This window comes from Lissotriton helveticus, chromosome 3_1 (assembly GCF_964261635.1).
Source record: "Lissotriton helveticus chromosome 3_1, aLisHel1.1, whole genome shotgun sequence".
Taxonomy (NCBI): Eukaryota; Metazoa; Chordata; class Amphibia; order Caudata; family Salamandridae; genus Lissotriton; species Lissotriton helveticus.
In genome coordinates, this window is record NC_136061.1 from 321,944,249 (window position 1) to 321,963,613 (window position 19,365).

General features: G+C 45.5%; 1 protein-coding gene across 4 annotated transcripts in view; it reads left to right on the forward strand.

Moving 5' to 3' along the window:
• The window catches only part of LOC144822416 (multidrug and toxin extrusion protein 2-like), a 1,067,040-nt gene that overhangs the window by 384,499 nt on the left and 663,176 nt on the right, over window positions 1–19,365 (forward strand). For all 4 annotated transcript variants that reach the window (XM_078679900.1, XM_078679899.1, XM_078679901.1 and 1 more), the window contains exon 6: window positions 18,315–18,428. In XM_078679900.1, the coding sequence (XP_078536026.1) occupies window positions 18,315–18,428 (114 nt within the window). The remainder of the gene's footprint in view (window positions 1–18,314; window positions 18,429–19,365) is intronic.

The following is a 19,365-nucleotide window of genomic DNA, read 5'->3' on the forward strand; positions in this document are numbered from 1 at the left end:
CGCGGGTCACAGTACCCCTCCAAGGCACACAGGTGCTACACCGGAGAGCTCGTCAGCTCGTCAGCTCGAGGCCGAAGAAATAGCAAAGGGGGGCGGGAGCACCCTGCTGTCGTCTCAGCGCTGTTTGACCCCATTGCATCCTGGTAAATGCAGTAAGTTCGCACTCTGAAGTCGCTGTAGTTTTTAACCATTGTTGGTTCTGGCAGTGCAGGTATCTCTAGACACCAGTGTTTCAGGGTTTAGCCCTTGGTCTGTAGAGAGCATAAAGTTTTTGAGGAACATGGCAAAAGTCTTTTGGGGTTGCTGAGAAGGAGCCCAGGTCGTCGCGGGTCACAGTACCCCTCCAAGGCACACAAGTGCTACACCGGAGAGCTCGTCAGCACGTCAGCTCGAGGCCGAAGAAATAGCAAAGGGGGGCGGGAGCACCCTGCTGTCGCCTCAGCGCTGTTTGACCCCATTGCATCCTGGTAAATGCAGTAAGTTCGCACTCTGAAGTCGCTGTAGTTTTTAACCATTGTTGGTTCTGGCAGTGCAGGTATCTCTAGACACTAGTGTTTCAGGATTTAGCCCTTCGTCAGTAGAGAGCATAAAGTTTTTGAGGAACATGGCAAAAGTCTTTTGGGGTTGCTGAGAAGGAGCCCAGGTCGTCGCGGGTCACAGTACCCCTCCAAGGCACACAGGTGCTACACCGGAGAGCTCGTCAGCTTGTCATCTTGTCAGCTCGAGGCCGAAGAAATAGCAAAGGGGGGTGGGAGCACCCTGCTGTAGTCTCAGCACTGTTTGACCCCATTGCATCCTGGTAAATGCAGTAAGTTCGCACTCTGAAGTCGCTGTAGTTTTTAACCATTGTTGGTTCTGGAAGTGCAGGTATCTCTAGACACTAGTGTTTCAGGGTTTAGCCCTTCATCAGTAGAGAGCATAAAGTTTTTGAGGAACATGGCAAAAGTCTTTTGGGGTTGCTGAGAAGGAGCCCAGGTCGTCGCGGGTCACAGTACCCCTCCAAGGCACACAGGTGCTACACCGGAGAGCTCGTCAGATCGTCAGCTCGAGGCGGAAGAGATAGCAAAGGGGGGCGGGAGCACCCTGCTGTCGTCTCAGCGCTGTTTGACCCCATTGCATCCTGGTAAATGCAGTAAGTTCGCACTCTGAAGTCACTGTAGTTTTTAACCATTGTTGGTTCTGGCAGTGCAGGTATCTCTAGACACTAGTGTTTCAGGGTTTAGCCCTTCGTCAGTAGAGAGCATAAAGCTTTTGAGGAACATGGCAAAAGTCTTTTGGGGTTGCTGAGAAAGAGCCCAGGTCATCGCGGGTCACAGTACCCCTCCAAGGCACACAGGTGCTACACCGGAGAGCTCGTCAGCTCGAGGCCGAAGAAATAGCAAAGGGGGCGGGAGCACCCTGCTGTCGTCTCAGCGCTGTTTGACCCCATTGCATCCTGGTAAATGCAGAAAGTTCGCACTCTTAAGTCGCTGTAGTTTTTAACCATTGTTGGTTCTGGCAGTGCAGGTATCTCTAGACACTAGTGTTTCAGGGTTTAGCCCTTCGTCAGTAGAGAGCATAAAGCTTTTGAGGAACATGGCAAAAGTCTTTTGGGGTTGCTGAGAAAGAGCCCAGGTCATCTCGGGTCACAGTACCCCTCCAAGGCACACAGGTGCTACACCGGAGAGCTCGTCAGCTCGTCAGTTCGAGGCCGAAGAAATAGCAAAGGGGGCGGGAGCACTCTGCTGTAGTCTCAGCGCTGTTTGACCCCATTGCATCCTGGTAAATGCAGAAAGTTTGCACTCTGAAGTCGCTGTAGTTTTTAACCATTGTTGGTTCTGGCAGTGCAGGTATCTCTAGACACTAGTGTTTCAGGGTTTAGCCCTTCGTCAGTAGAGAGCATAAAGCTTTTGAGGAACATGGCAAAAGTCTTTTGGGGTTGCTGAGAAGGAGCCCAGGTCGTCGCCAGTCACAGTACCCCTCCAAGGCACACAGGTGCTACACCGGAGAGCTCGTCAGTTCGAGGCCGAAGAAATAGCAAAGGGGGCGGGAGCACTCTGCTGTAGTCTCAGCGCTGTTTGACCCCATTGCATCCTGGTAAATGCAGAAAGTTTGCACTCTGATGTCGCTGTAGTTTTTAACCATTGTTGGTTCTGGCAGTGCAGGTATCTCTAGACACTAGTGTTTCAGGGTTTAGCCCTTCGTCAGTAGAGAGCATAAAGCTTTTGAGGAACATGGCAAAAGTCTTTTGGGGTTGCTGAGAAGGAGCCCAGGCCATCGCGGGTCACAGTACCCCTCCAAGGCACACAGGTGCTACACCGGAGAGCTCGTCAGCTCGTCAGCTTGAGGCCGAAGAAATAGCAAAGGTTGGGTGGGAGCACCCTGCTGTCGTCTCAGCGCTGTTTGACCCAATTGCATCCCGGTAAATGCAGTAAGTTCGCACTCTGAAGTCACTGTAGTTTTTAACCATTGTTGGTTCTGGCAGTGCAGGTATCTCTAGACACTAGTGTTTCAGGGTTTAGCCCTTGGTCAGTAGAGAGCATAAAGTTTTTGAGGAACATGGCAAAAGTCTTTTGGGGTTGCTGAGAAGGAGCCCAGGTCGTCGCGGGTCACAGTACCCCTCCAAGGCACACAGGTGCTACACCGGAGAGCTCGTCAGCTCGTCAGCTCGTCAGCTCGTCAGCTCGAGGCCGAAGAAATAGCAAAGGGGGGCGGGAGCACCCTGCTGTTGTCTCAGCGCTGTTTGACCCCATTGCATCCTGGTAAATGCAGTAAGTTCGCACTCTGAATTCACTGTAGTTTTTAACCATTGTTGGTACTGGCAGTGCAGGTATCTCTAGACACTAGTGTTCAGGGTTTAGCCCTTCGTCAGTAGAGAGCATAAAGTTTTTGAGAAACATGGCAAAAGTTTTTTGGGGTTGCTGAGAAGAAGCCCAGGTCGTCGCGGGTCACAGTACCCCTCCAAGGCACACAGGTGCTACACCGGAGAGCTCGTCAGCTCGAGGCCGAAGAAATAGCAAAGGGGGGCGGGAGCATCCTGCTGTCGTCTCAGCGCTGTTTGACCCCTTTGCATCCTGGTAAATGCAGTAAGTTCGCACTCTGAAGTCGCTGTAGTTTTTAACCATTGTTTGTTCTGGCAGTGCAGGTATCTCTAGACACTAGTGTTTCAGGGTTTAGCCCTTGGTCAGTAGAGAGCATAAAGTTTTTGAGGAACATGGGAAAAGTCTTTTGGGGTTGCTGAGAAGGAGTCCAGGTCGTCGCGGGTCACAGTACCCCTCCAAGGCACACAGGTGCTACACCGAAGAGCTCGTCAGCTCGAGGCCGAAGAAATAGCAAAGGGGGCGGGAGCACCCTGCTGTCGTCTCAGCGCTGTTTGAGCCCATTGCATCCTGGTAAATGCAGTAAGTTCGCACTCTGAAGTCGCTGTAGTTTTTAACCATTGTTGGTTCTGGCAGTGCAGGTATCTCTAGACACTAGTGTTTCAGGGTTTAGCCCTTCATCAGTAGAGAGCATAAAGCTTTTGAGGAACATGGCAAAAGTCTTTTAGGGTTGCTGAGAAGGAGCCCAAGTCGTCGCGGGTCACAGTACCCCTCCAAGGCACACAGGTGCTACACCGGAGGGCTCGTCAGGTCGAGGCCGAAGAAATAGCAAAGGGGGGCGGGAGCACCCTGCAGTCGTCTCAGCGCTGTTTGACCCCATTGCATCCTGGTAAATGCAGTAAGTTCGCACTCTGAAGTCGCTGTAGTTTTTAACCATTGTTGGTTCTGGCAGTGCAGGTATCTCTAGACACTAGTGTTTCAGGTATAAAGCCCTTCGTCAGTAGAGAGCATAACATTTTTGAGGAACATGGCAAAAGTATTTTGGGGTTGCTGAGAAGGAGCCCAGGTCGTCGCGGGTCACAGTACCCCTCCAAGGCACACAGGTGCTACACCGGAGAGCTCGTCAGCTCGTCAGCTCGAGGCCGAAGAAATAGCAAAGGGGGGCGGGAGCACCCTGCTGTCGTCTCAGCGCTGTTTGCCCCTATTGCATCATGGTAAATGCAGTAAGTACGCACTCTGAAGTCGCTGTAGTTTTTAACCATTGTTGGTTCTGGCAGTGCAGGTATCTCTAGACACTAGTGTTTCAGGGTTTAGCCCTTCGTCAGTAGAGAGCATAAAGTTTTTGAGGAACATGGCAAAAGTCTTTTGGGGTTGCTGAGAAGGAGCCCAGGTCATCGCGGGTCACAGTACCCCTCCAAGGCACACAGGTGCTACACCGGAGAGCTCGTCAGCTCGTCAGCTCGAGGCCGAAGAAATAGCAAAGGGGGGCGGGAGCACCCTGCTGTCGTCTCAGCGCTGTTTGACCCCATTGCATCCTGGTAAATGCAGTAAGTTCGCACTCTGAAGTCGCTGTAGTTTTTAACCATTGTTGGTTCTGGCAGTGCAGGTATCTCTAGACACCAGTGTTTCAGGGTTTAGCCCTTGGTCTGTAGAGAGCATAAAGTTTTTGAGGAACATTGCAAAAGTCTTTTGGGGTTGCTGAGAAGGAGCCCAGGTCGTCGCGGGTCACAGTACCCCTCCAAGGCACACAAGTGCTACACCGGAGAGCTCGTCAGCACGTCAGCTCGAGGCCGAAGAAATAGCAAAGGGGGGCGGGAGCACCCTGCTGTCGCCTCAGCGCTGTTTGACCCCATTGCATCCTGGTAAATGCAGTAAGTTCGCACTCTGAAGTCGCTGTAGTTTTTAACCATTGTTGGTTCTGGCAGTGCAGGTATCTCTAGACACTAGTGTTTCAGGATTTAGCCCTTCGTCAGTAGAGAGCATAAAGTTTTTGAGGAACATGGCAAAAGTCTTTTGGGGTTGCTGAGAAGGAGCCCAGGTCGTCGTGGGTCACAGTACCCCTCCAAGGCACACAGGTGCTACACCGGAGAGCTCGTCAGCTTGTCATCTTGTCAGCTCGAGGCCGAAGAAATAGCAAAGGGGGGTGGGAGCACCCTGCTGTCGTCTCAGCACTGTTTGACCCCATTGCATCCTGGTAAATGCAGTAAGTTCGCACTCTGAAGTCGCTGTAGTTTTTAACCATTGTTGGTTCTGGAAGTGCAGGTATCTCTAGACACTAGTGTTTCAGGGTTTAGCCCTTCATCAGTAGAGAGCATAAAGTTTTTGAGGAACATGGCAAAAGTCTTTTGGGGTTGCTGAGAAGGAGCCCAGGTCGTCGCGGGTCACAGTACCCCTCCAAGGCACACAGGTGCTACACCGGAGAGCTCGTCAGATCGTCAGCTCGAGGCGGAAGAGATAGCAAAGGGGGGCGGGAGCACCCTGCTGTCGTCTCAGCGCTGTTTGACCCCATTGCATCCTGGTAAATGCAGTAAGTTCGCACTCTGAAGTCACTGTAGTTTTTAACCATTGTTGGTTCTGGCAGTGCAAGTATCTCTAGACACTAGTGTTTCAGGGTTTAGCCCTTCGTCAGTAGAGAGCATAAAGTTTTTGAGGAACATGGCAAAAGTCTTTTGGGGTTGCTGAGAAGGAGCCCAGGTCATCGTGGGTCACAGTACCCCTCCAAGGCACACAGGTGCTACACCGGAGAGCTCGTCAGCTCGAGGCCGAAGAAATAGCAAAGGGGGGGGGAGCACCCTGCTGTCGTCTCAGCGCTGTTTGACCCCATTGCATCCTGGTAAATGCAGAAAGTTCGCACTCTTAAGTCGCTGTAGTTTTTAACCATTGTTGGTTCTGGCAGTGCAGGTATCTCTAGACACTAGTGTTTCAGGGTTTAGCCCTTCGTCAGTAGAGAGCATAAAGCTTTTGAGGAACATGGCAAAAGTCTTTTGGGGTTGCTGAGAAAGAGCCCAGGTCATCTCGGATCACAGTACCCCTCCAAGGCACACAGGTGCTACACCGGAGAGCTCGTCAGCTCGTCAGTTCGAGGCCGAAGAAATAGCAAAGGGGGCGGGAGCACTCTGCTGTAGTCTCAGCGCTGTTTGACCCCATTGCATCCTGGTAAATGCAGAAAGTTTGCACTCTGAAGTCGCTGTAGTTTTTAACCATTGTTGGTTCTGGCAGTGCAGGTATCTCTAGACACTAGTGTTTCAGGGTTTAGCCCTTCGTCAGTAGAGAGCATAACATTTTTGAGGAACATGGCAAAAGTCTTTTGGGGTTGCTGAGAAGGAGCCCAGGTCGTCGCCAGTCACAGTACCCCTCCAAGGCACACAGGTGCTACACCGGAGAGCTCGTCAGTTCGAGGCCGAAGAAATAGCAAAGGGGGCGGGAGCACTCTGCTGTAGTCTCAGCGCTGTTTGACCCCATTGCATCCTGGTAAATGCAGAAAGTTTGCACTCTGAAGTCGCTGTAGTTTTTAACCATTGTTGGTTCTGGCAGTGCAGGTATCTCTAGACACTAGTGTTTCAGGGTTTAGCCCTTCGTCAGTAGAGAGCATAAAGCTTTTGAGGAACATGGCAAAAGTCTTTTGGGGTTGCTGAGAAGGAGCCCAGGTCATCGCGGGTCACAGTACCCCTCCAAGGCACACAGGTGCTACACCGGAGAGCTCGTCAGCTCGTCAGCTTGAGGCCGAAGAAATAGCAAAGGTTGGGTGGGAGCACCCTGCTGTCGTCGCAGCGCTGTTTGACCCAATTGCATCCCGGTAAATGCAGTAAGTTCGCACTCTGAAGTCGCTGTAGTTTTTAACCATTGTTGGTTCTGGCAGTGCAGGTATCTCTAGACACTAGTATTTCAGGGTTAAGCCCTTCGTCAGTAGAGAGCATAAAGTTTTTGAGGAACATGGCAAAAGTCTTTTGGGGTTGCTGAGAAGGAGCACAGGTCGTCGCGGGTCACAGTACCCCTCCAAGGCACACAGGTGCTACACCGGAGAGCTCGTCAGCTCGTCAGCTCGAGGCCGAAGAAATAGCAGAGGGGGGCGGGAGCACCCTGCTGTCGTCTCAGCGCTGTTTGTCCCCATTGCATCCTGGTAAATGCAGTAAGTTCGCACTCTGAAGTCGCTGTAGTTTTTAACCATTGTTGGTTCTGGCAGTGCAGGTATCTCTAGACACTAGTATTTCAGGGTTTAGCCCTTCGTCAGTAGAGAGCATAAAGTTTTTGAGGAACATGGCAAAAGTCTTTTGGGGTTGCTGAGAAGGAGCACAGGTCGTCGCGGGTCACAGTACCCCTCCAAGGCACACAGGTGCTACACCGGAGAGCTTGTCAGCTCGTCAGCTCGTCAGCTCGAGGCCGAAGAAATAGCAAAGGGGGGCGGGAGCACCCTGCTGTCATCTCAGCGCTGTTTGTCCCCATTGCATCCTGGTAAATGCAGTAAGTTCGCACTCTGAAGTCGCTGTAGTTTTTAACCATTGTTGGTTCTGGCAGTGCAGGTATCTCTAGACACTAGTGTTTCAGGGTTTAGCCCTTCGTCAGTAGACAGCTTGTACACTAAGCCAGCGCCTTCTTGCAGTTGTTTGTTCATGCGTTCGGCCGAAGTAACAGAGCCAACAACATCAAGGGCAATGTTCGAAACCGCCACCTTAACATGCGGTTTCACAATTTCATAGCCTTTTCTCAAGAATGGCATAGCTCTTCTTAACAGACTGCGGAAGAAACCTCCTAGACCAGCCCGATACATAACAGGTGACCCTTGAAAGTACGGTGGACCTCCATAGCCGGCCTGTTTTCGGTAATAGTCCCTGTACATTGAAGGGTCCCCGTATGTTTTCACCACCACCATGATGTCTGCTTAATAACCTCTGTCGCGTCTCGGTCTTAAATGAAGCTTAACAATAACTTTCCCGTATTTAAAGGACACAGGCTGCAACTGATTGTCGAAGATCATAATTGAAATAGTGTCAAAATGTTTTTTAGAAACTGCTATGTGGTCGGGTTTGTTGAATTGAATATTGACCATCATATTATTTTCACCCTGTACATGGACCCATCTTAACAAGGGCGAGTAACTATCTCCGATCCTCTGGGCCTCTACAATATTGCTATACACATAGAGCGTGTAGAACCTCACGTTAATATCAGGGCACGTGTGATCCGGCTCGACCAGACTTTTAGCATTCTGGACTGTTCCTAAAACTCGGCTTAATTTACCGGAACAGTTAAACGTTGTGGTGCAACTCGGTGTTTTAAGAAACACCTTCCTTCATACGTTATCTAGTGACAGATGGGTATTCGTATATGTTTCGATGGTACCTATGGCTTTGTTGATGACATCAACAACACTTAAAAAGGTTGGGTAGTATCCGGATGGGATGCTCTTGTGCATGCTCACAGGGTCCTGCTCACGCTTTAGGTAAAACTTAGCCTCAGTCTGTGTAAATGTGTTCCAGGTTCTAGGGTATTGGATCTCGGTTAGGGCTACCTCCCAATCACCTTTCAGGTCCACAGGCTTAGCCAATTTCACTGTATAATTTGAAATTTGGTTGTCAGGGAGCATGTCTTTTGAAGCATTGGACGGCAGGGTAATATAAAAGGGATCTGTCTCCATCATAACATCAGCTTTTAGATGCTCCTCAGATCACACACCCTTCAGGGAGCTGGCCAACACCCAACTGTTAAATTTCTCCGGCCAGGCCCTCCATTTGACATATGCCTGCCTATTAGCGCCTCTACCTTTCTTTTCAGAATCTTTTCAACCTTATACACCCTGTACGGATCGTCTGGTATCCTTTGTAACTCTTCCTTGTAAAAGACCCCAGACACCGTTTCCCCATCGTAGTTCTTTAACCTGTAGGTATACAAACCCTCTTTAAGCTCCACACTTTCCACTATAAATATTTCATCGCTAAAAGTCTGTTGGTAACCCTTCGTAGAGACCGCTTTCTGAAATTCTTACGTGATCACCTTTTTTAAAAATAGGCTTCTTCACCTTTGTAGCGAAATTATGTCCGTACACAGTTCTCCAAACAGTTAACGAATTAGTATGAGTTACCTCTACGGGGGCTGTTTTGATGGTCCGGTGATAACTGCCATTATATACATCTTAAAAAGCCTGTAGGACATCAACGTATCTGTAGGTGTTGTGGGCCATAAAATACCGCCACATCTTAGACTTTAAAGTTCTGTTAAACCCCTCTACAACCGCTGCTTTTACCTCAGTCTGTTTGTAGCTTTTTGAGGAATTCGTCCCTTCTCGAAGATGGCTTTAAAAGCGGCCGTAACGCTAGCCCCAGTTTTATCGCGTAACGCTTCTGCGTAGGCAAACTTGGACAGCACATTCATAACGGTTAATATATAATGAGCTCCATTGTTATGTTTTGCTAAATCTTGAAGGCTGATGATATCCCCCTGCCATTGATAATCTAATTGCGCATTAACGATTGTAGGACGTCTCTTATAACGTCTTTTGGCGGGTTTATGTAGTGAATATGCCTCCTCTCCTGATACCAGTTCTTCACCAGGTCTCTGCTTACAGGTTCGTTTTCATCTACAGTCCTTCTATATAGAGCTTTGACGCTTCACAAGCTGCCAACTCCCCTTGTATCATAATAACACTTTTTTAACCGGGCCCCCGAAATGTTATCATCCGCTACCCGCCAGACAATGAATGACACTTGTTTTGCATAAGTACCTTTTATAAAAAAAGTAAAGAAACTTTTTAACAAATCATAAACAGAGTATACTTTACATTTTTCACAGTAAGTGTCTTAAGGACGTATTAACACCTTGAGGTGTAACATTCTATTACTTTGTTCTAAAAACACGCTATCATGTAACGGTGAATAAGACCTTGTTTAAAACAGTTTTCGTGGGCCAAATACCCTATTTTTCTATTTTTTTTATACAGATTACACATACGCCTTGCTACGAGTCTGTCTATCAGCTTTCTATTGAAAGTGGTGCCCATCCCCTGCATACCCGGTAATTTTAAGCTCGGGTCATAGGCATATCGGATCTCATTGAGTGCAGATGTCAAGATTCTCAACATATCAGGGTGGACAAGCTTCTTTTCAGCGTACAACCCATACACCACCCGTAGCAGTTTATACACCTTGTACGGGTCTAACAAACTATAAATATATTGTATTGTTCTTGCTATGTATGCTTTTGGAGACCGCCATTCTGGCGCAGGCCTTTTTAGGGTTTCTCTCTAGGGTTCAAAAGAAGAAAGAATTACAATCCGTAAGTTGAAGAAATAAAATACATCGTTATGTAGATGACTGCACATAACATTTCCTACTAACCTCTGCATTTTCACCGCTCTCTGCGGCGGCTCTGAAATCTTGAGAGTCACTAATGTCCTGCGATGTCCCATCATGTTCGACGCTTGTACCAGGCTGCTGCAGAACACCCTTCTCAGCACCCGTATCCTCCTGAAGGTCCATGTCTTCATAGACGGGTGTTCTAGGAGGTGCTACATCTTTTTTAACATAGTTTATGAAGTAGTTGCATCCAACTGTGGTGGCTCTCTAGTGTCAAAAAGAAGAAAATATTGACAGCTCGTTGAAGAAATAAAATAAACCATTATGTAATTTGTTATACATTTAAGTAGGGTATAACATGTGATTGTGATTGAGCACTCCTCAACACTGTAGGATGCGTGCTTGAAGCTTGTCTGCACGTCAGAGTTGTGTCTGTTTTCTTCACAGCTGAGAAGTAATTGACAAAATGAATCTCTGCCTGTGATCTCGCTGTGTTCCGAGTGCCGGGAAAGCAGTGTCAGTTTCTCTTTACAGCTTGGCTCAAGCTGTGACATAAATCTCTTCTTCTTTCAGCGCTAAATGGATTTTCGAGGGAAAGGCTTCCTGTGTTAGAAGATGGAAATATTTTAATGGAACTGTGCAGCATTGCAGTTGGGTGACTTTGCTGTGTTATTTACAGTATATTTCTTTGACAAACTTTGAGCTTAAAGTCGTTTTTGATTCATTATATGTGCTTTATTACATTTTTAATTTTATTTTATTTACAGCATGTTTGTCACAGAATATCATCAGTCATATGTTACAGAATGATTTTGTGAATTTGAGGCTGTATGCCTTTATTCTGTCGAGCAACTAAGTAAGCATTTAATTATAAGGAGGTATTTACATTAATTTTTATTCAAAGATGCATATTTCATGCAGATATTGTTTCAATATTAATTTTTTAAGCGTGCGCAACTGCAAAGCGAAAATGTGGACTGCACTGTGTAAACTTTGTGCAGAGTGTCAATTTGGAGAGTACAGCGCTCCAGTGTTGTTCATAGTGTTTCGTTTGGGTGGGTAATCGCTCACTATTCGCTAATATTTCACAGCTGCAATTTCTAGCCTACAGTTTAGTGAGAAGTGATGCCACAGTTCTGCGCTAATTAGTGTTACACATCCTTGTGTTTGGTGGTGGTCTTCACAGTTATCCCTTAAATTAGGGGTAGGTCTGGGCTATAGCCCTATCGCTATTTTTACCTCTTGTCAAACATTGAGGGGGGGTCGAGTCCCAGTTAGTAACCTCTTTAGGAGGTTTGGGTCATGGGTTTGTTTTTTGTTTCCCATGCAAAATCATTTTGTGTAATCCTTTCACAGGGTTGGATATGGGTTCATATCCCATTGTCAGTTGTGCTCAGTACTAATGTACAACCTGGGTATACACCACTTATAGTTGCGCACAGTACAAAAGTACAACTAGGTTGTGTTTTGTGTGCTGGCCCCTCACACAGTGTCATGGGTCGTTGCTTTGTCCATTTTCTGCATCTTTGAGATTCGTTCCATTACTTTACCTGTACTTAGTTCTCTTGTTTCCTTTTTGCTTTTGTTTAAGGAAAAAGGGATAATGTTATACCCTACTTAAATGTATAACATGTATTCTAGCCCTGCTGCCTCTAGCTGCTCAGCCAGAGTGTGACTTGGTCTTAGAATGTTGGTGTGTCTGTGATGCGTGGAATGCCTGGGTGACTGAGGGGGACGAATTTGGCAGTTAGAGATGGGCTGAGCAGCTAGGCAGGCTGCTCCTGGTGGGGCTGGTACCACACTAGGCTGGCTGGAGTCAAGACAGATGTATCCTGAACTGAAGATTAATAAAGAAGACCTAAATATACATCCTGGCTCCTGGTGTCTTTCTACATAGGACACAATATAATTGCCTGATCATAGCATTCTCGTCTGTAAAAATGTTACTAACCTTCGCATTTTCATCGCCTTCTGTGGCGGCTCCGAAATCTTGAGAGTCGCTAATGTCCTGCGATGCACCAGCATCTTCGACGCTTGTAGCAGGCTGGTGCAGAATGACCTTCTCAGCAGCCTTATCCTCCTGAAGGGCCATGTCTTCATAGATGGGTATATTAGGAGGTGCTACAGCTTCTTCAGCTTCCTCCATGTCCATTGAACTGAGGCCAGCAAGCACGCTGCCACTACATGAGCCCTCACTTTCGCTGCTGTCACCCTTAATCGGGGACATCCGACATACGCAATCCTTGAGACGAAGTGCTTCCATAGGCCTACATAGGCCATTGCCATAACCAGTAACGTCGCAGGCCATATCCCTAGGGATTTCTTGTTGAGCATCTTCGTCCATTGCCAGGGGTGTTAAACTGCAGTAATATCTATTGATAGTGGGCTGGGAGCCACCCAACACTGGCCTTTTCACACATGGGTTGTATCTCTTCATTCTGATGTGGGGGGGCACCTTTTTGTATTCAGGCGTCTGCTTGCTGTACGAGGCTCTTAAGGACGCCTTATATGTATCCTAAGCAGCATCTAAAAGGGGCGCACACCTCTACACCATAACAATGGCGTACAAACATCATAGGACTCTGGTTCGCTGATGGCCCCAAAACAAACCCCGCCCATTGGAAGACCTTCCCTTGGGACAAATGGACACCTACAGCCATCATAGAGCTTTGAGATCTGTCACTTTTAAGGACACAGCTATGGGGCGTGGCACATGTCACTTTTAAGGACACTGCAGGGGGGCGTGCACCTGTCACTTTTGGGGACACAGACCTGTCACTTTTAAGGACACACACAGGCATGTCACTTTTAGGGACACAGACTTGTCACTTTTAAGGACACACACAGACCTGTCACTTTTAAGGACACACACAGACCTGTCACTTTTGGGGACACGCATGACGAGTAATGGTATCCCTTCTTTCTACTTATGTTCCACAACTCAGTAACCGCACCTCAGTGGTCATCACGCACAACATGAAAACTCTTATCACATAGAATCGCAAAATAAAGACAACCACTTTCCAACCATACAGCTTACATGGATCAACTTACTGACAGTGTAGTGCTTCAGTGCCTCACATAAGGGTAGTAAGTACTAGATATATGCAGCAATACAATTATTTTATTACATCATGCCTCCTTTTTCCACATTATCACATGCCGGGACATTGAAATACCTGAGTTTAGGGTGTGCACGGTACAAAAACCCTGTACAAAAATCTCTCCTGCCAGACTATACATTTGCTCCATGTGATAATAATTTATGCTACATGTATGGTGCACGACTTGCCACTTAGTTTGTTAATATAGCATTGTCATCATGGACGGTGAGAGTCCATCCTTTTATGTTCCAAAGCTATTACTTCTAAAAATGCCTCTCAATGTAGTGATGTAATCTGATGTTCACATGAAATGCTTCCACATGTAGGAGAAATAAACATATTGATTTTTTAAAAGACTCAATCATATTTTTGTATGAATTTTGTGTCACTATTTGCAATATTTTCAAGTCTTTGCTCATGGAAAGAAGGGGCCACACACATACGCTTGGCCCATGCTCAGTGCTCCCTGTTATTTATTGGCCCTATTTACAACAGAAATATATGGCCACAGCAGTGGGGGGGGAGGGGGACTTTATTTTAATGGGATGAATTTAAAGTGGAAAGTTACACATTATACACCCTCATCTACAATACAGCACAAATCACATTGAAAACCTCACAATGCATAGCTATGATCTAAGGTGTACTTCACACGAGCACTATTGCTATCAAAAAAAGAAACTTTTCCAATTACTCGACATAATGATGTAATCTTACCACTCATCCTCCTGAAACGTTAGTTTGGTTGCACTTGCACAGGCAACCGGTCAATCAGGCTAGCTGGCGCGGCTGTTTTTCCTGCAGCTACAGAGAGCGGATTGGTGGACTCAGACCGTCAGTAGTACAGTATTGCTTGGCACTTGGAAGTCTGTCTGACTGACTGTGACTGTCTGTCTGAGACTCAGACAGACAGTCAGTCAGACAGTGACTTCTCTCTGAAGTGAGTGACTCACGTGTCACGTCACTCACTGTCCGATGGTGGGACTGAAAATCGGCCCCCCAGCCAGAAAACCGGCCCCCTGTCAGAAAACTGGCCCCCATCCCATCCAGCCTACCGGGGGATTGCCCGGTGCTCGAAAGCACCAGTCCGGCCCTGCTCACTAGTCATAGCCACGTTTGGAAGAATGTCGAGCAAAGAGTGCTTTATCTATAACAGAGTGTAGCAGATGCAATTGCAGGTATTGAAAGGTTTGTCTCCAAACACATCTATACGTTGACAGAGGGTAATTAGTGATTTTAAACTGTTGTTAGTGATTAAATTCCATATGCACTGGAAAAAATGCACTACCAAACTTGAATCTAATTAAAATACATTTCTGTGAGCGGAAAAGGGGAAACAACAAATATGGCTCCATATTTATGGCAGTAACAGGAGGTAGAAATTCATGTACACGTTTTTTTGCCCTATGTGGCTGTCGCTGCTAGCCACATAGGGCAAAAAATGTATGTTTCAGTTGTTTTTTTTTTAATGGTATCCATTAAGAGAAGATTGTCAAGGCAAGATGCTCCTTTACAAAACATAACCATGTGAGATTCAACACTTTACCTAAAGACTTATAGTTGTCAATTATTTAGAGCCAGATTAATCGAGGTTTCTTATTTGGCCTATATTGCTCTTCTAAGCATCAACGGTGCTAATTTAATATGGCCCTCTAACAGAACAAGTCCCAAATCAACATGACAGAGAGATAAAGTGATACTGCTTCGGACAGCCAAAAGACGTCTGAAAAAGTTGTGTTTGCAACCTGCCATAGTTCAAATCACAATAACCCCAGACCTCTGCTCCGTGTGTTGACATGGAAAGACATTACGAGTAGTAGATATTAATCATGGCATTTAGGAGTTTGTTGCTTAGTTTCTCAGCAAATCTAAAAATGGCCTCAGTGGATTGTTCAAGCATTAGTTTCCTGATCTTGGCTAGATGGGACCATGAACATTTATGATCAAAAGGAACACCTACAATGAGATTAGGTGGGGATGTACTAGAGATAATGGCCGCTGATGAGTTGTGTCTTAAAAGCAGTACTTGTCTTCCCGATGACCATAACATGGTATTTAGTAGTATTAATCCTTAGACCCAGATCATGCATGATAAGATGGAACCTATTCAATAATGTTTGCAGACTAGTTCCTGTTCTTGCTATTAATACACAATCATCCCCATACAAAAGGTTGGGTAAATTCCTAGCACCAACCTTTGGTACTTCAGCCTGATTTACATTAAGCAACTCCTCTAGATCATTGATGTAAAGGGAGAATAAATATGGGGCCAAAACACACCGCTTGCCTTATACCCAGTTTCATAGTGACTGAGTCACTGAGTTCCCCATTCCACACATGGCCTGTCACTCCATTATGCATGCGCGCCAAGAAGTGTACCAAAGTGGTTTGAAAAGCTTAGCCCACACCTTTCCTGTGTCCACCCACTCAAATGCTGATGTTAAATCCATAAAGCCAAGGTGGATAGATCAACTCTTGGCATTGGTATGTTTGGTGATGACCAAGAGGAAATTGAGACACTGATCCGAGGTGCCTAATCCCTGTCTAAACACATATTGATTAACAGAAAAACACCTCTTTTCGTTTACCCATGCTTCCGAGCGTTCAAGTAGAATTCTGCCCCTGAGTTTAAAAGCAATGTCAATTAAGGAAAGTGGGCGATAGCATTGAGGGTCAGATATATTACTTTTTTTAAAGATGGATAATATGCTTGACTTCAGCCATGATTTCAGAGGATCCTGTGTAAATATGCACCTCAAAATATTTGTCAGTAGTGAAGCCCACAGGTCAGGATTATCACAGAATAGGTCAGCTGGAACAAAGTCAGGGCCAGCAGCTTCATTTCTTGGAGTGTAGCTCAGAGCATGGATCACCTCCCAGAGACTTGAGTGATCTATCCTCATGCGCTCACCTGTCATTATGAAAAGACCACATTTAAATTGACTATCAATTACTTCGTTGCAGCTATAGACCTTTGTGAAATGCACAACTCAGTCCTTTGGAGGGATGACGACATTCATATGTGTATTATGATCGTTTTTAAGATAGGGGTCATTTACAGGCTTCCAAAACAAATTGGAATCCTTGTTTTAACTGGCTAAAGAGCTCTTTTCTGCTCTATGTAGTAGCCGGCTTATAGTTCAGTCTAGACAGTCTCACCAACCGCTGATCACGATGAGCATGTTTTAATGCAAGCATAAGGTCTTTATGTGCCTTAGAGCAATTCCTGTCAACCCACCTGTGTGGCTTGGCATCTCCCTTCCTGCTTTAAATGGTGAGTAGGTTAGCAGTTATCTGGCAAATTTCCTCAAAAAACATTAGGCATAATCTCTGGTTGAGTTCATCCTCTAAACAGGTTAGAATCTGACTCTCATTTGTTTTTAAAATATGGCGAGACTCTAACGTGGCCCATCTGCATAAGATCCCCTTGTTTGCATTATAAGTTAGTGGGATACTAGATGCAACTATCTGGTGATGGTTAACCTTGCCTATATCGAAGAGCTGACATAAGTGATAGTGCTCACTCAAGCCATTTTGTAACACTCCAAAATTGATAGACTTTGGTCAATAGGACTGGGAGAGTGCAATGTAGTCAATGAGCCTGCCTTTACCTCTACCCTGAAATGAAATATGTTCCATGTTAACATGGGTAATTAGCTCAAGAGGTTAGATACAGTGAATCCTATTTAATATGGAGTTAAATATGTGAGTGCTCGAAATTATGGGGATCTTCAATATCCCACCCTGTCTGCCCATAGACTGCCCCATCTAAGACTAGGCATAATCTGCAATTGAAATCCCCACTCCACATAATAAAATACTCTGAACTAAATTTGCCTAAAAGGCGACTGAGTGTTTACTTTAGGTAGGAAGCAATGCTCACTTGGTCCATGACAAAATTGTTGTGATGAAAATTGCCAAACCAAAACCAACTTTGATTCAAACTGAATCAATATAATTTGGAAGTGGGGAGAGTGTGGAAGGGCTTTTATAACCTTTTTTTGTAGAGTAGTTTATGTTAGTGTTAGGAGGCCACCTTTATGGTGGCCTCCTTTAGAACTTTCTGCCAAAGTATGGAATGAAAGACACCCATCAATAAAGACTGTATCCCTACACAAAGTTTACTGCAGACACACAATATGGAAACAATTATGTTGAGCCAATCAGCATTATTGATCTTGTTGAGCAGACCCACCAAATTCCAAGAAATACATTTCAAATCAAACGTGTTTCTAGGTAGATGCTCAACCAATCAGTCACATTTGTCCAAAAGGAACAAGGGAGTATGTCTAACAGAAGTATTCAAGTCACATGGAGCATGCTGACCTCCTCTAGGATACCTTGGTAACTGCCACTGGTATGGGATCCAAAGGAGCGGGTTTATAGAAAAAATTGAATAAATGTAAGGCTGGAGACAGAGTAACTTCTCATTTATATCTCACGATTCTTTCTCATTGTAATTCTTTTATATGAGCATGGATTCTCATCTGGAGACCACTAGCACTATAATCTTTGACTAAAGACAATGCTTCTACTTTTATTCTTTGATCCCTCTTACCTCATCCTTAATGCAGTCGCTCATTCTAGGTACTTCCTGTCAATTGCACACAACATACAACACATAATCCTGGGCCCTGAGAAGTTCCCAAAAGGATTTATCCAGAATCAAAGGTGGATGGGGAGAGTGAGTTATCTGTATCTGCAAGAGGACCGATCTCATGCACATTAGTTTACCATTGAGTATTTGGGACAGTAACCATTGTAGCTGGTGGAATCTACTTCTTGTGATGTTAACTTTAGGATGATAGTGCAAGAGGGTTGCAGTCTCATTATCTATGTACTGCTGTATCTGTGTATTATAAAGAAGCCAGCATTAAAGAAGCTCCAAACATTACCATAATTTTCTGCATGGTTTGTAATCTTCCATTGGAATCAGTCTGTATTACTTATACTTTATGAAAATGTTTATGTTGTATATGTGTCATCGGAAACATACTCCACTATAAGACATCAGTACATTGTGTGAACTCTAGGACAATGTCTACATTGTAGACTAGACCAACCATTTTAGACTGCCTATTTCAAGTAAATTAATTATTATATTTCTTTGTTTCTTTTCCCAGGTTGGTCCTGGGAGTGCCTTCAGAACTGGCACCAGCTCACAAAGCTAGCTGTTCCTAGTATTTTAGCATTATCTTTTGAGTGGTGGATCTTTGACATAGGAACCATCCTTGCAGGTAAGAAAACATATCCAGATTATCTTTTATAATCAGGGATTTGCACCCTCGACTGTTTGACAAGGATGTCATCTTTTACATCTACCCTCTCAGTAGCGAAACAAAGCATCAGTGGCCAGGATTTCCATGAACAGGCCTCCAGCTTTGCACTGCATGACACGACCATCTGTCAGTGATGTCAGTGCATGCCTGTAAATAGTTACTTCAATCTGCTGATAAATAGGGTGAAATGGAATGCGAGCTACAATTAAACAGTATCAAACAACCAGGTCACATCCCTATATTAACACATTTGTGTATATATCTAAAATATACTCTTTAGTCTAAATGTACATCATCTATTCTAGCAATGACTCTGTCCTTTAACGTATCCATTGTCAGCCTTGGTGTTCTGTTTCCAAGCATGATCTTTGAAAGTCTAGGTGTAAACAACGGTCATCAAACATGTAGACACCATCAGCCAATGTGTAAACTGTTGTTTTAAGACATGCTTGCTTGGCAAGTGTGTGATTCTGACCCTTCAAAGGCCACTGCCATCCATGTTTTATAGTCCCATCTTTTCATATTGCCTCGGCCAGTCTTGATGTTGACCCTGTCCTCTAATACAGTTTCAAGTCTGTGAATAGGCATTTGTGGTCTGGCAAAGGCAATGCTTTGTTGAGGTGGAAATGTATGTCTCCTTTAACATCGCAGGTGTATATGTTGGTGTTGTGTATACTCTGTTGCAATAGCAACAGGGTATACACACCGCCAACATAATGGTTTGCCTGCCCGATTTAATTGCAGACGGAGCATAGGTATTGCTATGACTACTCCATCATTCCGTCACCGCCCTAGCCAAACCTCTGACAGCCAGACAGATTACGGGCCATTGTTAAAAAGGGCTACATGTCCACCCACCTAATCAGATGGGCAGACATGTAGCCTTTATTGCTAC